Raw genomic sequence first — 22,107 nt, 5'->3', positions numbered from 1 at the left:
TTATTAAATTCATATACCAAAATAACAATTGACATTTATCAAATCGCATGATACACTATATATAACCCGAATAATCCTGTTGTAATTTCCGCTCACTATTGATCGTTTCTAAAGTATTTTGTCCACAGAATCGTTCCAACTAGACACAAAACAATATACTTTGCTGGGGTTTTTTTTTCGCAAGCAAGAAACGAGAGCAATTTGTAGGGGTCTCGGCATTGGGGGTTCTGATTCAGGATCCCGCTTACTGTTTTGTAAGTAAGCAATTCTCATTTTTTTGTAATTTCCGTGTCCCGCTAGACTTCATTTCCCGTTTTCACGGCACAATTTTCACGGGTCACGCTTACAAAAATCGACAATCCCACGTCACGCTTAGACCCCAATGAGACCCACTTTGTAGACAGAAACTTATCCCGAGTTATTTGTACTTCTCAAGATTTTTTTATTATTGATCCCTCGTTTTCTTACATTGTGAAAGGGAAATTGACCGTATCTTTTATTTCTATATAAATTGCATAAAATACGAAGTATCATCCCGTTAAATCACAAACGACAAAAGGTTAAAAAAAGGGAAATAAAATTCGATGCCTTGTGTAGAGATAGTCCCACGCTATGTGTACATTAAATAATCATTAAAACAGATCATTGAGGGGTTAGTTGATGGCCTGTTGCAGATAAAATAGCTGTCCCTATTCTGAACACCAGTTACATTGTTTTCCACTTGCATGGCAGTCCAAATTTCACGACTTTCGTTCCTGTCGTTCCACTTTTCAGCACCTACATATGGTAGTATTTGTTAACAGTTTCTCGTTGTGATTATGCTTGAAATTATTGCCACTGAACGTTAAGCAAGCAGCAGTCATTCAAATAATCATAAAAGACAACACAATATTACAGTTTAGAAGAGTGAAAAATGTAGTTAGACAAATGCATGGAGAAGTATTGTTGCATTTAAGGAACGAGTCTTTAAATCAGAAGGTAAAATGATAATTATAATTGGAATTGTATATATTTATAATGAGGGAGTAATACACTTCTTTTAGTGACCATGCGCCTTTACACGTTCGCTTGCGGTGCATATTACACGATTCACAAGAGCCTGAGCGTAATTCAGTGGTACGTCAAACAACTCATATGAAAGTTACCGATGGAAGGAAGAGCTAAAAGATCAGTGTTATGAGTCTTTAACTTTAAACAGTGGTTCACTTAGCCAGATAGCATTTTCTGATATCGAAAAATCCCAAGATGGTATTGACAATTATGTTGAATCGTTTACTTCCAATTTGATGGACATTATTTCACCATTTTTTTGTAAATCATATAATTTAAATAATACTTGTGACCGTACCCGTAGTAAGACGACCCGATATAAAGATGACAAACCATGGTTTAACTTCGAGTGCAAAAGACTTCGATCTATCTATACTAGTTCGTTGTATACATTTAATAGAGACAAAAATGTTGAAAATCATCAAATATTAATTATGTCTAAAAGACAATACAAGCGTTTAGAAAATAAACTAAAACGAAAATATAAGCGTCAAGAGGGTGATATGATAGCTACATTGCGTAAAAGCGACCCAAAGAAATATTATAAACTTTTTCAAAAGCAGAGAGCCAAAACTTCTGATGTGTCACTTTCTGAATTCTTCGAACATTTTAGAAATTTGGTCACAAATGATGGTATTAATGTGACAGTCGATACTCCAGAGTCCGTTTCCGACACAACATATGATGAACTTGATCAAATCATTACACAAGATGAAATTTTGAAGTGTATTTCTAACCTAAAACGTGGTAAAAGTCATGGTATTGATGGTACATTTAACGAGTTATTCATTGAATTTAAGGATATTCTGCTACCGTTCCTAGAGGAAATATTAAACAAGATATTAGCATCAGGACATTTTCCGAAATCTTGGGCACTCGCAGTGTTAATTCCTGTTTTTAAAAAGGCGACTCGTCCGATCCAGCGAACTATCGTGGAATCAGTTTAGTCAGTAATTTAGCGAAACTATTTACATCTATTATAAATTCAAGACTAATTAAATGGTCTGAGAATAATGATATTATTACAGATGCGCAATTTGGATTTCGCCCGGGTAGCAGCACTGTTGATGCAATTTATTCTTTGTTGACACTCGTTCAGAAAGCACTTTTCAAGAAAAAACGTTTATATTGCTGTTTCGTTGACTACAAACAAGCATTTGACTCCGTAACCAGACTTAACTTATGGTTGAAACTGTCAAGAGTTGGTATAACAGGCAAATTACTGTCTGTTTTAAAATCAATGTATTCTACAGTAAAAGTATGTGTAAAAGTAGATGGTTTTTATTCTGAGCAGTTTACAAGTTCAGTTGGTCTCATGCAAGGGGAAGTTCTTTCTCCTATACTTTTTTCGTTACATGTAAATGACTTTGAAATGGAATTTCTACGTAATAGTAATATACCATATGAAGTGCAAGACTTGTCATTATTTTTACTTATGTATGCTGATGATATGATTTTATTTTCTGATTCAGTTATTGGCTTGCAAGATATGTTAGACACATTATTATTATATACTTGTAAATGGGGTTTGACTGTAAATATTGCCAAAACAAAAATTATGGTATTTAGAAACGGAGGTTTTGTAAAAGACGAAGAAATTTGGTATTATGATGGCACTGCTATTGACATAGTGGATGAATTTTGTTACCTTGGTGTACTGTTAAATTTTAACGGTAAATTTGTTAAAGCTCAAAAACATTTAGCTGAGCAAAGTAGAAAAGCTGTTTTTGGTTTAAAGTCGAAGGTTTCGTCATTGTATTTGAATGTTTTTACATATTTGAATTTATTTGATACTTACATTAGCAGTATTTTATGTTATGGTTGTGAAATATGGGGCTTCCATAAAGCTCCAAATATTGAAAAAATACAACTTGATTTTTGCAAAAACATATTAGGTGTCAAACAATGTACAACAAATGTTATGGTTTATTTTGAATTGGGTAGATATCCTTTGATATATTTTAGAATGTACAAAATAGTGAAGTGCTGGTTAAAATTGTTATCCACAAGCAACTGTATTCTTAAAAACTGCTACAGGGAACAACTGTTTAATTTCTGTAATATTAGAAGCAGTTGGATTTATCAACTACAACAATTATTATTTAACTTAGGTTTAAATGAGATCTGGTATAACCAAGACAATTTGATTATTGATACAAATTTATTATTATTTGTAAAAACAAGGATATATGATCAAGCAAAACAGACTTTGAATGATCAACTGAACGTTTCATCCAAGTGTTATTTATATAAATATATTGTCAATAATGTATGTTTACAGAATTATCTAACTAAACATATGAATTTTAGAGTGTATTTAACTCGCCTTAGATAATCATCTCATAATTTGTTTGTTGAAGTAGGCCGTTATCATGGGGTAAATAGGTTAGATAGAAAGTGTACTCTTTGTAATTTGAATATCACTGAAGATGAATTCCATTTTGTTTTACAATGTGAAAGCTATAGAGACTTGAGGAGACAGTTTATTAAACATTATTATTATAGACGTCCATCGTCGTTCAAATTAGTGCAACTTCTCAGCACTGAAAATGTAAAAGATTTGCGTAATTTGTGTAAATTCTTGTTTAATGCACTTAATCATAGGACCAAACTGTTATTGGTCAATACTTGATATTTATTTGCTTCTCTGATGTATTATGTCATGTTGTGTTATAGAAATGTATTTGTATTTATTGCACTGATAAGCATTATGTGCTTAAAGTAATAAAAAGAATTGAATTGAATTGAATTGAACATCTTTCATGTATTGGTCTCAGATCAAATTAATTGATAGATATCAATTATTGTTTTAGATACATCAGTTAGACAAGAACAAGCTGTTCGCTCAGGTAAGCTCTTTTTTCAAAGAATTATAATATCTTTTCCACATGACAAAATTGAACTTCTGACTACAACAGAAAATAATAAAAAATACTAGTGCTTACTGGAGACATTTATAATTCATATTGTATCATGCAGAATGATGAAGTAGCCATACTGCAGAAACAAATTGACATTCCTGTAATTAAACCACCGTAATTTGTACATGAAAATCAAATGTCTATATTTAACTAACCATAGGAGTTGTCAGGAATTTGGTACATCGTATATCTATATAAAATTACCAATTTCTGTGTATTTGAAGAAAGTGGTAAGGTTTTTACTTTTCAACTTAAAATTGATTACTATACACCAAAAGGTTATTTTTTTGAATTATTGTTATTAGAACATGCTAAAGTTCTCAAATACATGAACGAAAACGTTTATTTCTACTTCTTCATACGATTAGGAAATGGGGTATAAATTCGCGATTAGAAATTTCACAACTATCCATCACAACCAAAGGGCACAGATGTAAATAATTACGTGTTACTGCAAGGCCTTCAACAATGAGCAAAACTCATAACATGTAAGCTACGAACGACGTTTGTAACTACAACAATAAACGAAGAAAGCAGCTGACTACATACTCATGTATGGTTTGTGGCGAATACGTAATGTAATAGTTAATCATGAAATTTTGTTTGTGTCTTGTTTTAACCCAACACGAATAGTGAAAAAAAGAAGTGGATATGAAAAGAGTAATTTTAACCTTTATTTCTGTGTGATTGAAATGCTTTTGAAAATGTTATGAATATGTTCACGTTGAGATCTATACTAATACAAAACAGAAAAGTTTAAAAAGATTAACACCACACAAAAACCAAAAACTTCATTATATTAGGAACAATCAGGTTTTAGGTTTTACTTGTCACAATTTGATGTATAATATAATTAATTATTTATCAGTAATTTAAAATGTTTTCTGGACAGTAATAACTGGTGGACCGTTGGACGATGATGAATACGAGTTAGCCGAGATCCGATTCCACTGGGGACGATGTAGCAGAAGGGGATCCGAACATACAGTTAATGGAAAGGCTTTTCCTATGGAGGTCCGTATAATAATAGATCGTTACATATTATAAATGTTCTCTGGGTGGTAAAGGGTTATTTGCGTGCAACGTGTTTTGCCATTTTTATTTCACGTGCAGCCGTGAAAATAGTTCGTTATTCACCGTGTTTCGTGAAATCGGTAAAAAGATCAACGTGCAGGAAATTTTAATTGTTTGTTCATCGTGAAAAGGCAATTTTATTTCGCGTTCTTCAGTGCAGATACCTCCTTTTACGCCCATCTTTTCTAAAAAAAAAAGTACGACCGTAATTACAGTCTTTCCTTAAAATTTCTCTAATCTCATACAGTTAATGGAAAGGCTTTTCCTATTTCCGTATAATTACTTACTGAATACAGATTATCAAGTGTTCTGTGAAAAGTATCATAATGCCAGTAACTTCAATCATTTGTAACATATCTTATTTCGTAGTATATATCTTATTTCAATTTAGTACGTCATTTCTTGGAGCTATATAAACTATTTTCGTGATATTTAAAAATTTAACGACCTTTTCTTCGTTTGAACAGGTGCAGTTTATACACTGGAATTCAACACTATATCAAAATTTAGAGGAAGCTACCGGGAAAGAGAATGGAATTGCAGCGATCTGTTTGTTTGTGCAGGTTAGATCATGTTTAGATAGCATTTTTCTAATTATTTTGTCCTTATACAACAATGAACATTAGGATAATTATATCTATAGTCTTTCTTGTATAGAATAACGTTATTTTCAATCTAGAAATAGCAAGACTATCGTCATCTTGAAATATCATGTTTTCATTTCCTACAAGGTTTTATACTCGATTCATCTGGAAGAAAAACATGTTAACTTTACTTCTGATCAACATTTCTATTTCCGATTAGATTTTAATGTTAATTGGGAAATAATTTGAGCGGAAAACATTTGATTTTTCTTTATGACAAGGAATTCAATTGCTTTTAAAATTACTAAAATAATAATTTCATGGCCTCTTTTTTCACTAGCATGTATTTACCTTTTTTTATTAATGATATTTTGTTTATTTTATGGGTTGTCCTATTGCAAAAATAGATAACAGTCATGCTTAAATATGCAAACAATGTTTTCTGTACAGATAGCATTTTAGACATTGTAAAAATTTGGGTAGACATGTGTATGCATGTCAGCTTCTTATACTTATTAATTTGGCTAGTTACTCCCATTGAACTCTTTCAGATTGGACGGGAGAACCCAGCATTTAAAGCTCTAATTGCTGACTCCTTAGATGATATATTATACAAGGTAATACTTCTAACATGTTTAGATTAAACATTTGCATTGATGGTAAAAGTGGATCCCATTTCATCTAATGGCAGTGTATTCAAAAATGTATTTTCCCGAAAAATATCTTCAGTACTATCATTTATCCATTGTTGGGACTCGGTTCAATGATTTTCGATTAAAACTTATTCAACTGCAAGGTTAATTTAATTGTTTCCCTGCAGGCTTTTATTCATATGTTGAATTTTAAATGAATATGAAATAAGGAGGTTTGGTATGATTTCCAAATGAAGCAGGTTTATGCAATTTCAGTAGTGTAATTCGCTCTCAGACGATAAACATTTATATGTGTTCATCTTTTTACAAAACCTTGATTGCTGTTCATCTTGTTTTTGGAATATGGTTATTTTTGCTTCCTACCCTATCAGATATTTATCCAATTATAGGTATGATTTTAAAGAACTATGATAAAGTATGCTATTACACGAAATATATAAATTTAATTCACATTTTCAGGGTAGACAAAAGACAACGTATGCGCCTTTCAATCCAGCCTCCTTATTACCAGGTAGATATTTCATATATATGTTATATATATCAGGCAAAATGTGTTGGTATATTCTCTTTTTTAATGTTTGTTGTTTAAGAAATTCAGGTTTATAGCTAGAGAATTACAGGATGACATTATAATTGGCTTTTTTCAACATTACCCTCGGGGTCTTGAGTTAACAATCAGTGGTATTACTTAAGAACACCCTTATAGTATTGCAGTCTACATGCAGTGACATTGCTCCATGAATACTATTTGGGCCTGCATACCACTAGAAGTGGTAGTGCTCTAGAAAAAAACATTATGGTATTTCAGTGTTTTTTCTCTACGGTATCCTTGTGACTTTGCAGTCCACACGCAGTGCCATTATTCAAGAATCATATTCATGTTGCAATCCACCAGTTGTGACTCCTTTCGGGTCTTGAGTCATCCACAAATTAAATTTTTAATTTCAAAAATTTCAATCACAAACACGTATTGAGAGGTTTCAATACTAACCCTCTATGGATCCGTAGGGGGTCAGTAGCGAACCATATAACTTATGATGGCATTGTATCTTGCAGTCATCTAGCATTAACGTTGCTTAAAAATACCTATGTGGTTTTCCTGTTCAACAGTATTGACAGTGCTCCAGGATAACTATGGGGTCATCTCGTCCATGATCAATGCATGTTTTGTAGATTATGTGGGAGTCATGCCGTCTACTACAAGTTGCATTGCTAAAAAATACCATTTGATATTGGGTCTTGCAGGTCAACTACAATTGCATTTGAATACAATACCCAATGGGCTTTACAGTCCATTAACGGTATAATTGCTCCGGAATTCTCTTGGGTTCTAATAGTCCACCAGCAGTAGCATGGTTCTAGAATGCCCCCTTGCAACTTTCAGTCCACAAGTGGTAATGTTTGTCGAGAAAACCGTTAGGTTCTTACAGTCCACTTTTAATTGCATTGCTCAAATATAAGTTCAGATCTACAGATAACAAGATCTGCATCGGTAAGATTTTCTCAATCGGTTTATGACTTTTGAACCCCGGTATACTACTGTTGCCTTTTAAATGTTTCCCATAGAATTCTTGCAATTTAATATATTTTTATTTATTTCCTGCTGAGTTAAAATAAAAGAGACATGTAAATTTATGACAATACAAAGGCATATGCTACCTTGTCTTTCATACCTTTAATAACTAGTAAATATAGTTATCAAAGATACCAGGATTATAATTGTTGTTATATTATAATAACGAAATGTGAAAGAAAAACCAAACGAACATTTTAGGTAAATAAGGGGTCCATCAGTCAACATTCTGTTATAATCTTAATCACTGTAAAAACAAACAAATATGTAACAACGAAGCACACAATGGCATATAGACCAAGCATATATTAGCAAAACATAAAGAAAAGAATACACAAATTTACCATAGTAAAATAACACATTGAAAGGCAGAGCCACGTCATATATATATCAAAGAAAGATAAAAAGGCATATAGACAAAGCACATTAGATTTTTTGTTTTTACAATAGCACAATAAAGGGATGTACAGAGCCACGTCATATATACCAAGGAAACATTGGTTTTAAGTGTACAGACGGAGGCAAAACGGAAAGCAAATAACAAATGTAAATTAATAACCAGACATAAATAATCTTTATTTGTAAATTATTGTATGGAGATTATAGGAATAGTTTATTGAAATGAAAATATGTTCAGCATGCCAAGGGGATGTGATATATCAATATGATGTGATTAATTAACCAGATCATTGATTTCATTTTCTGATAAGATAGTAGTGTAGTTTATTAAATATTGTTCCGTTTGACATCTGTATTAAGGTCAAGTTACAGTAAATGGGCTATGTCACAGATTTCAGTAAAATTTTGCATACAAGTCTGGCTCGATGAACTTCAAATGAAAATCGAAAAAATAATGCATTGATTTCATTTATCATTTAAAATATTACTGATTGAATTCTTACAAAATTGGTGAGCATTTGTATAGAAAGCACATAAAATCGGCATAAAACCTTCTAAAATTTGTCTTTAAATCGCCAAATCTCTAATTCTACTCCATAGATTTTTCTTAAAAAACTATATTTCGTTGATACATAAATTACCGTTATAATGATGTAAAATAAAGATAGGGTCACCGACTTCGTTTTTACGGTATACATCATTAAATGTTGTGTTCATTGTGAAAAAATCCTATAAAACGTCGAAATAATCGTAACGTCGCCGTGTTGCAGGCCATAAAACGTTGATTTTTGACGTTTTTCACTACCAACAAGATGAAAAAATGAGTATTAGACAACAAACGAAGTCGGTGACCCTATCTTTATTTTGCATCATTATAACGGAATTTTATGTGTCAACAACATACAGTTTTTAAAGAAAAATCTATGGAGTAGAATAAAAGATTTGGCGATTTTAACACAAATTTTGTATGTGTTTTCGCTGATTCTATGTGCTTTCTATACAAATATTCACCCAAAAAAAAGAGAAATCAATCTGCAATATTTCAGATAATAAAATAGATAAATGCATTATTTTTTCGATTGCCAGTTGTAGTTTACCGAGCAAAGATTGTATGCAAAATTTGAGCAAAATCTACGACATAGCCCATTTACTGTTCCTTGACCTTAAATAAAAGATAGCGTCCTATTTTTTTTTTTTTTATCATCAATCATTTTAAAGGTTATCTAGTTGATTCATCAAGTATCCACACGGATAACGTGGCTGACATTTATAATTCATCCAAATCGTATAAGCGCAAAACAACTAAATAATTTATATTTAATAAAATTAGTATAACATTTAAAGGGCAAATTATCCTTGAAAGTATTGTAAAAATAATATTGAATTAAAAGACCGTACAAAAGAGACAAAATATGCCGAAGGAACATTCAAACCAATAAAGCAAAAATAAACAGACAAACTGAAGTACACAGAATGCAACATGGAAAACTAAATACTGAGCAAGGCGGACCCAACCAAATCGGGGGGTGATCTCAGATGCTCTGGAAGGGTAAGCAGATCCTACTCCACATGTGGCACTCGTTTCATTAGTCCGTAGTATGTTTGTCAACAACCGTGCTACATAGATCATTGCTTACATTTTTTTAAATTTTTTATCTGAATTTAAGACAGAAATGTTGTTTATGTGTATACATTAGGAACTTATCAGCTATCATCTGTGAAACAGTTATTACATAACGGTCAACCATCTCGTGATGGCGTCAAGGTGAAACCAATATTCAGTCCTCGCGTCTCTATCAATATTGAATTTATTTTTCAATACTATTGTTTGCTCTTTTTTTGTTGGTGCTCGTATTGGAATTGAAAGACTCCACGAGTCTCATTGACCCCCTGTCTAGTCTCTATGACCAGTCGTATATTAGGTGTGTGTCGTTTCCTAATCCTAGTCGGTCAGGTATTAAAAGAAGATATTACAGAGGTCACGTTTGATAAACCGAACAATTATACGATAAGCAGAAACGAACTATCAATTCAAATTCATTTTGAGGAACGAGAGTCTTCAGATATAACGCTTGGAAGATGACCATGTACATTGTTTATGTTTGTACACTTTCGCTGGAAGTGAAAAAAGGCTTCCCGATAGATGGTTAATACAGAAGAGAAAACTCCCAAGTCGCATGAAAATCAAGTTTGATTCCTATTGGCAACAATATAATCTAAAGCAAGAGTAGACGCATCATAACGAACACCACCATCAGCACCCAAAACAGTTCTATCTATTCTGTCGAAGTATTTAAAAGTAACTTGAATGTAAACAATATTATTTCTTATGCAGCAAAAATACTGCAATCTGATTGGTTAATTAACCCGGAGTAAATAACACCCCACCCTGGTTCACTCCAACGTTGTGCACGATGTTCCTACAACACGACGTTACACTAAAAATGCGGCGTCAAAGAGGGTTTTTGACTTTGATTAATTTTTGCAAGTTTTATTTGTTTTTTTTATATGTTGTTGGTTGATTCTGGTTCTGTTCCTTTTGTGATATCATTTTATCATAAATTACTTCAAGTTGTGGAAATCGATTAAATAATGTTTTATTACCTTTTAAGTTATTTCACCTAAAAATGCAGTGCTTACTGTCGCAAGTAATGTAGGAAGGAAAAATTGGACGGAAGTACATGTATACGGTTTACATAAATAATGTGCAAAACTTTTATCATAGGATGTTTAACTTTCATGGTGCATATCATCTGTTATTGTAAAATATCTATATCTTAATTCAACCCCAATACAAATATATCTGACACTCTGCAAGTAAATCGAAACATTTTGAACCTTGATTAATTTGAATAGAATTGTATTTTTCTTGGCTTATAATTTGTCGAAATACACCCCTTCAATTTCTTTGAATCTTGGCTTGAGAATTATTTTCCAAGTCTTCTAAAGTTGCTTGCTTAAATTGTTTAACTTCTGATATACATTTTAAAATAAAGTAATCAACTCTTGAATTGTCCGTAAAAACGGCTAATATAATCCCGGGTTTTATTAATTCAATGAAACGGTTTTCGTCGCTGTTTTGGATTTGTCTTTCAATTACCTCAATTTCATGCACAAGTTAATATTGACGAAAAGTTCCGGCTTCGCTAGTACATGTAGTACAGAAATAACTTTCTGTTATAACATGAATAGCAGAACAAATTGCAAGGTAAAACATTCCGTGGACTTGTATTAAGTCTTTTAATATAATTGGTGAGTGCACCTTACTGAAGAGACTTATTTCGAAGTCCTTACGCAACATAAATTAAAATTCGCATTTTACATTTAGAGGATTGTCTTAGTGTTTCCAATTTGTCTTTGCAAAAGTTGAACGAAGTTCATGTAATGCGATTTAATTTCCCTTTTCACGATTCTTTTAAATAAATCGATAAAAGCTATAAACGATCAATAAAAATTGCAAAATTTAACCTGTGTCGAATCTATGTCCCGGTCGGAGTCTATACATGTAGCAACATGCACTATTCTTTTTTTTCGGCAGCCATCAACATCTTTTTCAAAATTTCACCAAACGATTTGTTTTAATTATCATGAACATTTAATTGAAACTTTAGGACATGTAACGTCGGAAATTAGCGTTTTTCGGATTTTTCGACGTTTTTAGACGTTTGGACAAAATGGCTACCGTTTTGTAATGTGTTGAAAAAATTTATTCCTTAAAGACCCAAATATGTAGTTAATAAGAAAAGAATTTTGGCATTTTGTACTCTTCGTGTATCTAACTTTTGTTTTTATCAATTATAAATAACTTATTGAAATATCAGTTAAAAAATACGCGTTAACTGCTTTGAAAAATGAAATATCAACTTGGACAAAATGGCTACCGCTTGAAAAACGACTGTGTAGAGAAGATTTTATAAAATCTGCAATATTTGAACTCACGAACAATGAGGTAAATATTTGTACTTTTGGTAGATGTTGTTATTGTCTTACTCTTTTTATTCGTTTTCCGCTATATCTACTTGTAAAATTCACTTTCAGTCGTTAAGTTACCGAAAAACGTCGTTGGACATTTTTCTTATTCAAGCTTAATATGCGGCCACCAAGTCAAATGAAATTTGGCAAAATAACGGCTTTAACGCCACAAAGAACCGACACATACCGTTGTTCCTGCCAAGTTTCCGGAAGATCAGAGAATAAGAAATATGATCACTATACATAAGAGTCAAAATAGTTTTTCATAAATGTAACGTTGGACATCCGGTTTTTTCACATAGCTTTGTTATTTTAATCCTCAAATATACTAGATAGTACTTAGTATATGATCAAGAGCTATAAAAACATAATTTAAAACATATATTTAATTTGTTTTATAGTGGTTCGTGTTTGCTAACATTTTTATTTTGATTTGCGGAGGAAATTTCGAAGATTGTGTTACAAATCCTAGGGGTTGTAGGAACAGCGTGCGTAACGTTTCCGGGATAAAAAAAAAATTGCCAAAAATTTCAGAATTTTTTAATTTTTTTTGCCAAGATAAAAAAAAAAAAAAATTAACAAAAAAAAAAAAAAATAATCAAAATAAAATGTTAAAATTTCCCCCAAAAAAAAAACAAAAAAAAAATTTTAAAAAATATTTAAAAAAAATATTTTTCGGGAAAACTCAAAGAACACAAAAAATTTCTGATTTTTTCAAAAAATTAAGTAAAAAGTATTTTACAATGCGCAGCAACATGGACATTGAAAAAATGTTACACTGTAAATTTTTCATTACCATTTTTTCAATTTTACATCCTGGTTTCAAAATGAGTAAAGGAAATGTTCAAAAGAAATAAATTCGTTATCTTGGTGTAATCAGGGGTGTACGGAATTTTACACCCCTGATTACACCAAGATAACTTATATTCCTATCTACGGATAAATTAAGCTGTTTGTTGTCCAAAGATATTATTCATAACTACATTATTATTATACGATTCAAAACCCTAATGTTTTTTTTTATGGAAGACTTAAAAATCGCTTATTGACTTTTTTAAAAGACGAAGATTTGAACTTTGAATGCATTACTTTTTTTAATGTATTAATACTTCATTCATCAGTTACCTCTTTTGAAAAGTGTTCAGGTAGTAATTACGATAACCTTGATATTTTTTGTAGTTTCTGAGTTGCTACATGATTACTGGGTATATGATGGATCTCTTACACATCCACCGTGTAGTGAAAACGTTACATGGATCCTGTTACGTTATCCACTGTTATTATCACAGGAACAGGTAAGTGAGGTCATGTTATCTAATATCATGTGACGTTATCCACTGATATTATCACAGGAACCGGTAAGTGAAATCGTGTTATATAATATCACGTAACGTTATCCACTGGTATCACAGGAACAGGTAAGTGAACTCGTGTTATATAATATCACGTGACGTTATCCACTGATATTATCACAGGAGCAGGTAAGGGAAATCGTGTTATCTAATATCACGTGACGTTATCCACTGACATTATCACAGGGACAGGTAAGTGTAATCATGTTATCTAATAGTGCTATCACGTGACGTTATCCACTTCTGGTATCGCAGTAACAGGTAAGTGAAGTCACGTAATTTAATAGTGATATCACGTGACGTTATCCACTTCTGGTATCACAAGAACAGGTAAGTGAAGTCACGTAATTTAATAGTGATATCACGTGACGTTATTTACTAAGTATTATCACAAGAATAGGTAAGTGAAGTCACGTAATGAACTACTGCAATCACTTGAATCCAGTACTGCTTCACCTTGGACAGATAACATTTCCTACCATTGATACGATTCCCGACACTAGTAAGAACTTTAATTCCTGTCACAACAGGAAAGTGTAAAATTATATATATACTAGTACTGCTTATATCTTGATATAATACTAGTAATTAATAAACGTTTGATTTTATTACACAATTGCATAAATATCAGCAATTAATACTTTATTTCCAGAGAGGTGCTCTCATTTGAAATCAGGTTTATGTGAAGAAAGCAACAATGTTCTAACAAGAACCCGATTCGTCGAGCATCTTTGTTTTGGTCTGTGGATTCATTTATTTTTCGTGGGTACGAATTTTCGTAGATTCAATAAAACTTGCATTTTCGTGGATGTTTTGATTTCGTGGGTTTGCCAAATTCTGTATGTAAGCTTATTAAAAATTTTAACTCGTTGAACGTTTCGAATGTATCCACTAAATCCACGAAATGTGGTATCCTACGAATTATTATGACGTCACAGTATTTGATACTCGGTTCTACCGAGCTACTCATTGACATTCTAAATAATAATACATCAGTTCTTTCTAACAACATTATGTTCATGATCTTCTGACCAGTGTTATGTCTTAACTGTTGTTTCTTAAACATAACCCTTTGTTTTATTTGTTTTTCTTCCAGGCTATGGATTTCCGTCGACTTAATACATACAGTCAAGAAACTAAAGTGACAAATGCTTATGAAGGCAAACTTGTAGACAATTTTCGTCCCATACAACCACTGAATGACAGGAAGATCAGAGCATCGTTTCAGTAGAAGTTCCAGTTATGACGACGCTTTTTATGATAAGATATTCAAATTTGTCTAAACAAAGGATGGTCAGCATGAAATATTTGCCATCGAACGTTAAGAAACCAGCAAACAATCAATCAAAGAATATTTAAAAGGCTTGACCAAATGACCGTTGTAGTATTTCTACGTAAACAACCAGGTCATTTTCGTTTTAAAACTAATATATGTTCCTGATGGACTGGTATATAATCAGTGACTTGATTGAGATACTCTTATGTTCTCTTTGAACTGAAATTAAGCTAAAATGTTAAATTTGATTAAGATTGTTTTTCATAGTAGAATAATTGGGCTGGATTCCAAACCATTAAACAACGACACAATTTAGGCTGAGTTCACATTCAACGTGCACTGTTTGAGCAGATGTATTTCAGTTGAATAATTTAATAGATGTACTATGCTTATCCGTTTGTTTCTCCTATTTTTTCCTAAAATTTGATTTATCTTTTTGTTTCTTTCTGATGAAAAAATAATGATTTAATTATGAATATAATATAAAAGTAAAATAATGAAATCCTTGAGAACTATATCTAAAACAAATCGGTGTTCACATTATTATAAAGTAGTGTCTCATTATTAATCATACTGTATATTTATATTGATATATTTTTACTGCAGACATATTGTGTTTACTCTACATATTATATTTATTTATATTGATTTATTTTGACTGGATACATATTGTGTTTATTCTATATATTATATTTATTTATATCAATACATTTTGACTGAATTCATAGAGTGTTCATTCTATATATATATACTTTTTTTCATAAAATGTCACTTTTTGTTTCAGTTGAATTGTTTTCTGTTAACCCCTTCTCAAACAGCTGAGCGGACAATAAAAGATTAGAAAGTATTAAGCACATATATGCACAAAATATTTGTCAAAAGATATTAGGCAAACTGCAGCTTCTCGTTGCCATATATTCAATTTGTTTAACTTCCTGTAAGATATGTTCTCTAATATGATATTTCTAGAAGCTCACTTTTTGTAAAATTGCTATTGACGTTTGTTCCGCCTATGACGAAAAGTCGTATTATGCATGACAAAGGAATTGGTATCTGGAAGCGGCGATGTTAACTATTTGTTTAAATCTTGAGATTTCAAAAGATTGAACACCATGATGCTTCATACCATGTATGCAGATAACTTATTCTAACAAGTTTTAGTATGTCAAGACTCATATTTCCATTGTCCTTGACCTCTATTCATAGTTCATAGGCTGCTTGAATTTTTTTAATTTTTTTTATAATGTGTATTTGTCACTTATTATAAGTACATTGTAATAGGATATCTATATTTGGTCTATTTGTTCCTTGCAACGTCTACATGTCTGATAGACATAATTCACCTGACTTTGACTGCTTTACATAAAACATGTAATTATAAAGTGTTTGTTCATTTGGAGGTAATTTGATCTTGGTCATATCTTCATGGTTTAGTGATTAACGTTTTGATTTCATTAGACTAAGTATGTTCCTATAACACTATGATATGTCAATAATATTCCGTGTATTCAGTGGTTGTGCAGTTTGCATAAACTTGACCTCAGTTGGTCAACGTATAGTTATACTGACCGGTAACGTTTCCCAAACTCTATACGCAATTACTCCACCATGTTCTTTGTATATACTGAGTGTAAGGTGTGCATATACGTCCGAAAGCCTACATTTAACATTGGCCTCGTTTAAGTTTATTTTTCAAATATTTTATAATGGTAAATCTAGTACTTTTTCAGTAGCTTTCAGACACTAAAATATACTGTTGTATACAGGTAAATAGCAAACAGTCTGAACCGATCTTAATTGAATGCAAGAGAATTGTCCGAACAGCACTGATTTTACCGCACTGGATAAATATTAAGACTGTCTGAAATACTGAACAAGATTTACTAATTTCTTGGTCAATATTTTAAGAGCTGTTCAAATGAAAATGACCGTTTCAGTTTTAAATTTGTTTACTAGTGATGGCTGTTTCTCAAACTATATACTTTATGTTGATATGGTATGGGGACACGTCCGATGGACATTATTATACCGCGCATCCGTCATGTATCAATGTATGATATCCAAATGTCATATGCAAATGATCTGACTTAGTCTGTTGAAGAGTGTATTTTTGAATATGTCCGGTGTTATTGAGTACCAGTCCCTTAAAGTTATCGGGATACATATGAATTTGAGCGATTATGTTCTGGTTGAATATCCGAGATAATGATACATAAGCATTGGTTTGGTGAATCATCTATGTATTTCCAACTGCTCTGGTGATATATGGGCTAAATCGTTTAGTCTTTTGTGCAAAAGTATTAGCCTTCTCTATGTTTTTTCCTCTAATGATGATAACTTGAGTTGTTTAAAAATTGCTTTCATTAATACAGGTCCATACAATCTGTTTTGATATCCTCGTTCGGGCGTTTCTAGTTTTATTTTGGGGATATGTGTAGTGCGATTTCGAACTTGAACATTTAAGTATCGGATGTATAAGTCCTTTGTACACTTATGTTTCACTTTATGGCGGCATGGTGATAAGTTGCGTTTTCTTATTCCCAGTCCTCTTTAAGAGTTATCACAAATTACAATGTGCGCTCCCAGTGTAGATTACGCCAACATATTTGATTGATTGGAGAAATACTAGTATGATGTCTTTCAGGATTTAACCAATTTATAACTTTCTAAGTGTTATGATCATGTTATATTTGACCGGTTGCAGTCTCATGCTGCATGTTCTTTCTAAATTTCCATCTGTTTATGTCATCCTCTACTTTTAAGTCTTGCCTGCGACTTAAGCATGCGTTACAAAGAGGGTTACATTCCGACAGCGTAATCTATTTGTATTAAACTTTATATTTCAGAGGATAGAAGACCTGGATGCCTCATACTTTATAGACATATTTGATATATTAGTATTTTTCATGTTTCATCCACTGCTTATAAAAAGTTTTCCCTGTGCATTTCTCTCTTGATATGAGAGATAGGATAACTATATTTGGTAAACGGGTTCGTTGTGATGTCTCCATGTCCCTCAGACAGGGTTCACCTGATCTCAATTGCATTTCATGGAGCAATGTTCAACGTTGAAGTTACTAAAGTATGCCCTTTTTCAGATACCATAAACAGTAGGTCAACCATGTGTGTTGCATGCAGCTTATTAATAAAGATGAAATAGAATATATTATAAAAATATATTGAACATTGTAAATGTTTATAATGGTGCATATGTGGAATAGAAAATAAATAGACAGGAAAGGTGTACGTAAAATATTTTGCAATCTAATTTTTATACCAAACCTTAGAGTCAACGTTTTTTTAACAAAAAAAATATTGCCAAAATAAAGAAAAAGAACTTTTTTTATTGAGTTATATAACTTTGTGTGCTTTTACAAACAGAAGAAACTCAAGATATACAAGTATTAAATTATACCTGAAGCAGAAAAAAATAAATTTTCGAACATTTTATCTTTTGTGTCCTCACAGTGCTATTTCATTCCATCCTTTGAAATGACCATTTAGTATAATATAAATTCCTCTAACTACCCTTGTTAACACTTTTAAATCATAAAAAAGTAAAATTATATTAAGATTTGAATATTACAATGCGTGAGAATATGTTGTAATGTCACTCAAAGATGTGAATATTTCCTATCATAATTTCCTTGATAAAGAGTTGCTGCTCACAAGGAAGATATTGAACCAAGTGTTCCAAATGGTGAGGTTGAAATCATCCCTTCGTACATTTTACGGAAGCCATCCCGAGTTGGTTGACTGTTATGGAATAACCGTTTCACAGATGACATCGGATATTTTCCTTATGTCATAATAACAATCACCTTCCCTTTTCACAAATGTGACCTACCGAATTAGACTATTTACCAGGTTTGAAATAACATGAACAACATGACGGTTGCCACATGTGGAGCAGGATTTGCGTACCTCTCCGGAGCACCTGAGATCACCCCCAGTTTTGGTGGGGTTCGTGTTGCTTAGTCTTTAGTCATCTATGTTGTGTCTTGTGTATTATTATTTGTCTGTTTGTTTATTTCTATTAAAGCCATGGCAATGTCAGTTTATTTTTGATCTGTGAGTTTGACTGTCCCTCTGGTATCTTTCACCCCTCTTGTCTAAGCTATACATAGTTGTTTATAGTATCTGAAAATCAGACATATCCATAACAAGAGTGCACACGCTGAAATGTCTCGCCTTCTTTACTAATCATTGATATTTTGTTGATAATCCTTAATATAAAGCTTTACTACAACTATCACATAAACTTAACATGATCCAAAAATATGAGGTCAAGGTCATATAAACCAAACAAAAAATACATGTTCACCTTACAATCATTCAATACACTAAATATAGTTGACCTTTTGCTTATGGTTTGTAAGAAAAAGACCTAACCATGAAAACTGACGTTAACGTTATATGAACAATGCAAGGCAGACATGTACAGCTTGCAATCTTTCCATACAACAAATATGTTTACCTATTGATTCTAGTTTACGAAAAACAGACCGAAAAAAAAAAATTAACACTGAGCAATGATCCGTGAAAATAAGTTCAAGGTCAGATAAAACCTGCGAGACTTACATGTACATCAGAAAATATTTCGATTCACCAAAAATAGTCAACCTACTGCATATAGTATTAGAAAAAAAGACCAAAACTCACTTTACTTTGACCACTGACCCATGAATATAAGGACAAAGGTCAGATGACACCTGCCATTTAGATATGTTCACCTGTCAATCATTCCATACAACAGATATAGTAGACCTATTGCATACAGTATAAGAAACACAAAAGATTTAACTATAACCATTGAACCATGAAAAAGGTCAGGTCAGATGGCACCTGCCAGTTGGATATGCACCTGCCAGTTGGATATGCACCTTACAGTACTTCCGTACACCGAATTTACTAGACCTATTACATCTAATATCTGAGAAATGGACTTGACCACCAAAACATAACCTTGTTCACTGATCCATGAAATGATCTAAAGGTCAAGTGAAAGCTGTCTGACGGGCATGAGGACCTTGCAAGGTACGCACATACCAAATACAGATATCCTATTACTCATAATAAGAGAGAAATTAACATTAAAAACAAAATCTGAATCTTTTTATCAAGTAATCACAGTACCATGAAAATCAAGTCAAGGACAATGGACATGCGACTAAAGGAAATTTCAGCATCCAGGTCTTCCACCTTCTAAAATATAAAGCTTTTAAGAAGGTAGTTAATGCTGCCGCCGGATCACTATCCCTTTGTCGAGCTTTCTGCGACTGAAGTCTAAAGCTCAACAAAAATATTGATTAATGAACAATGAAAATGAGCTTTAGGTCAGATGAACAGACATGCACAACTTATTTTCATTTATAGTGTTATTTTTATTTTTTTACAGCTCTGGGTCGATACTTCATGTCTATCTTTAATGTTCACCTTCTGGACTATTAGTCACCAAGGGTGTCATCAGTATTTCGGTACTGATATGATTTATAACACACCTTTATAAAATTCCGTTAAAAAAATTTGAAATTATAAAAAACATTAAAAGAGGAACGAAAGATACCAAAGGGACAGTCAAACTCATAAATCTAAAACAAACTGACAACGCCATGGCTAAAAATGAAAAGGACAAACAGAAAAACAATAGTACACATGACACAACATAGAAAACTAAAGAATAAACAACACGAACCCCATGCCATCACTTGCATATAATGTTATAATTCAAGACCATTAAATGTGGTGCTATTTAAACTTGTATTTGGATCTGAATTTTGTTGAAATAATCATCATGTAGAATTTTCATAACATTTGGTTGATGAAAACTGGCGAATGGAAGTGAAAATTTTTTAGAATTTTTCCCATTTGTAAAGGTCCACAACTCTACACCTGAAGCAACCAAAATTCGAACTGGATCTGTGTTTTGTTGAAATTAGCATTGTGTATAAGATTCATTAAATTTGGTAGAGGCAAAACTAAAAATTCAGCAATTTTTCCATTTGTTCAACTCTAGAACTGTATGAGTGACGCCATCCAAATTCAAACTAGATCAGTGCTTAGTGGTAGAAAGCATTGTGTATATGTGTCATAATATTTTCTCGAGGCAAACTTAACTTACAGAACACAAGAGTGCACACACTGAAATGTCTCGCCTTCTATACTAATCATTGATATTATGTTGATAGTCCTTAGTATAAAGCTAAGCTTTATAACAACTGTCACATAAACTTAACATTAACCAAGATAACTAAACATAGACCAATGAACCTTGAAATGAGGTCAAGGTCAGATGAACCATGCCAGGCAGACATGTACAGCTAACAATGCTTCTATACAACATATATAGTTGACCTATTACTTATAGTTTAAGAAAAATAGACCAAAACACAAAAACTTAACACTGTGCAATGAACCATGAAAATGAGGTCACGGTCAAATAAAACCTGTGCGACTGACATAAAGATCATAAAATATTTCCATACACCAAATATAGTTGACCTATGGCATATAAGTATTAGATAAAAAGAACAAAACTCAAAAACTTAACTTTGACCACTGAACCATGAAAATGAGGTCAAGGTCACATGACATCTGCCCACAAGACATGTACACCTTACAATCGTTCCATACAACAAATATAGTAGACCTGTTGCATATAGTACGAAAAAAACAGACCAAAACACAAAAATTAACTTTGACCACTGAACCATGAAAATGAGGTCAAGGTCACATGAAATCTGCCCACTAGACATGTACACCTTACAATCATTCCATACAACAAATATAGTAGACCTATTGCATATAGTATGAGAAAAACAGACCAAAACACAAAAATTTAACTATAACCACTGAACCATGAAAATGAGGTCAAGGTCAGATGACACCTGCCAGTTGGACATGTACACCTTACTGTCCTTCCATACACTGAATATACTAGCCCTATTGCTTATAGTATCTGAGATATGGACTTGACCACCAAAACTGAACCTTGTTCATTGATCCATGAAATGAGGTCGATGTCAAGTGAAAACTGTCTGACAGACATGAGGACATTGCAAGGTACACATATATCAAATATAGTTATCCTATTACTTATAATAAGAGAGAATTCAACATTACAAAAAATTTGAACTTTTTTTTCAAGTGGTCACTGAACCATGAAAATGAGGTCAAGGACATTGGACATGTTACTGATGGAAACTTAGTAACATGAGGCATCTATATACAAAGTATGAATCATCCAGGTCTTC

The 22,107-nt window shown here is 32.3% G+C and overlaps 1 protein-coding gene across 4 annotated transcripts in view; it reads left to right on the top strand.

Annotated features, from left to right (window-relative positions):
- The window catches only part of LOC139522916 (carbonic anhydrase-related protein-like), a 28,349-nt gene extending 12,774 nt beyond the window's left edge, over positions 1-15,575 (top strand). For all 4 annotated transcript variants that reach the window (XM_071316550.1, XM_071316551.1, XM_071316548.1 and 1 more), the window contains 7 exons: positions 3,864-3,899; positions 4,864-4,985; positions 5,513-5,608; positions 6,181-6,246; positions 6,742-6,793; positions 13,406-13,521; positions 14,675-15,575. In XM_071316550.1, the coding sequence (XP_071172651.1) occupies positions 3,864-3,899; positions 4,864-4,985; positions 5,513-5,608; positions 6,181-6,246; positions 6,742-6,793; positions 13,406-13,521; positions 14,675-14,809 (623 nt within the window). In that variant the 3' untranslated portion in view covers positions 14,810-15,575. The remainder of the gene's footprint in view (positions 1-3,863; positions 3,900-4,863; positions 4,986-5,512; positions 5,609-6,180; positions 6,247-6,741; positions 6,794-13,405; positions 13,522-14,674) is intronic.
- The last annotated feature ends 6,532 nt before the right edge of the window (positions 15,576-22,107 follow it).

Source organism: Mytilus edulis, chromosome 5, assembly GCF_963676685.1.
Source record: "Mytilus edulis chromosome 5, xbMytEdul2.2, whole genome shotgun sequence".
NCBI classification, from domain to species: Eukaryota; Metazoa; Mollusca; class Bivalvia; order Mytilida; family Mytilidae; genus Mytilus; species Mytilus edulis.
The sequence above is the reverse complement of the archived record's forward strand: the minus strand, read 5'-3'. Positions and strand labels throughout refer to the sequence as shown.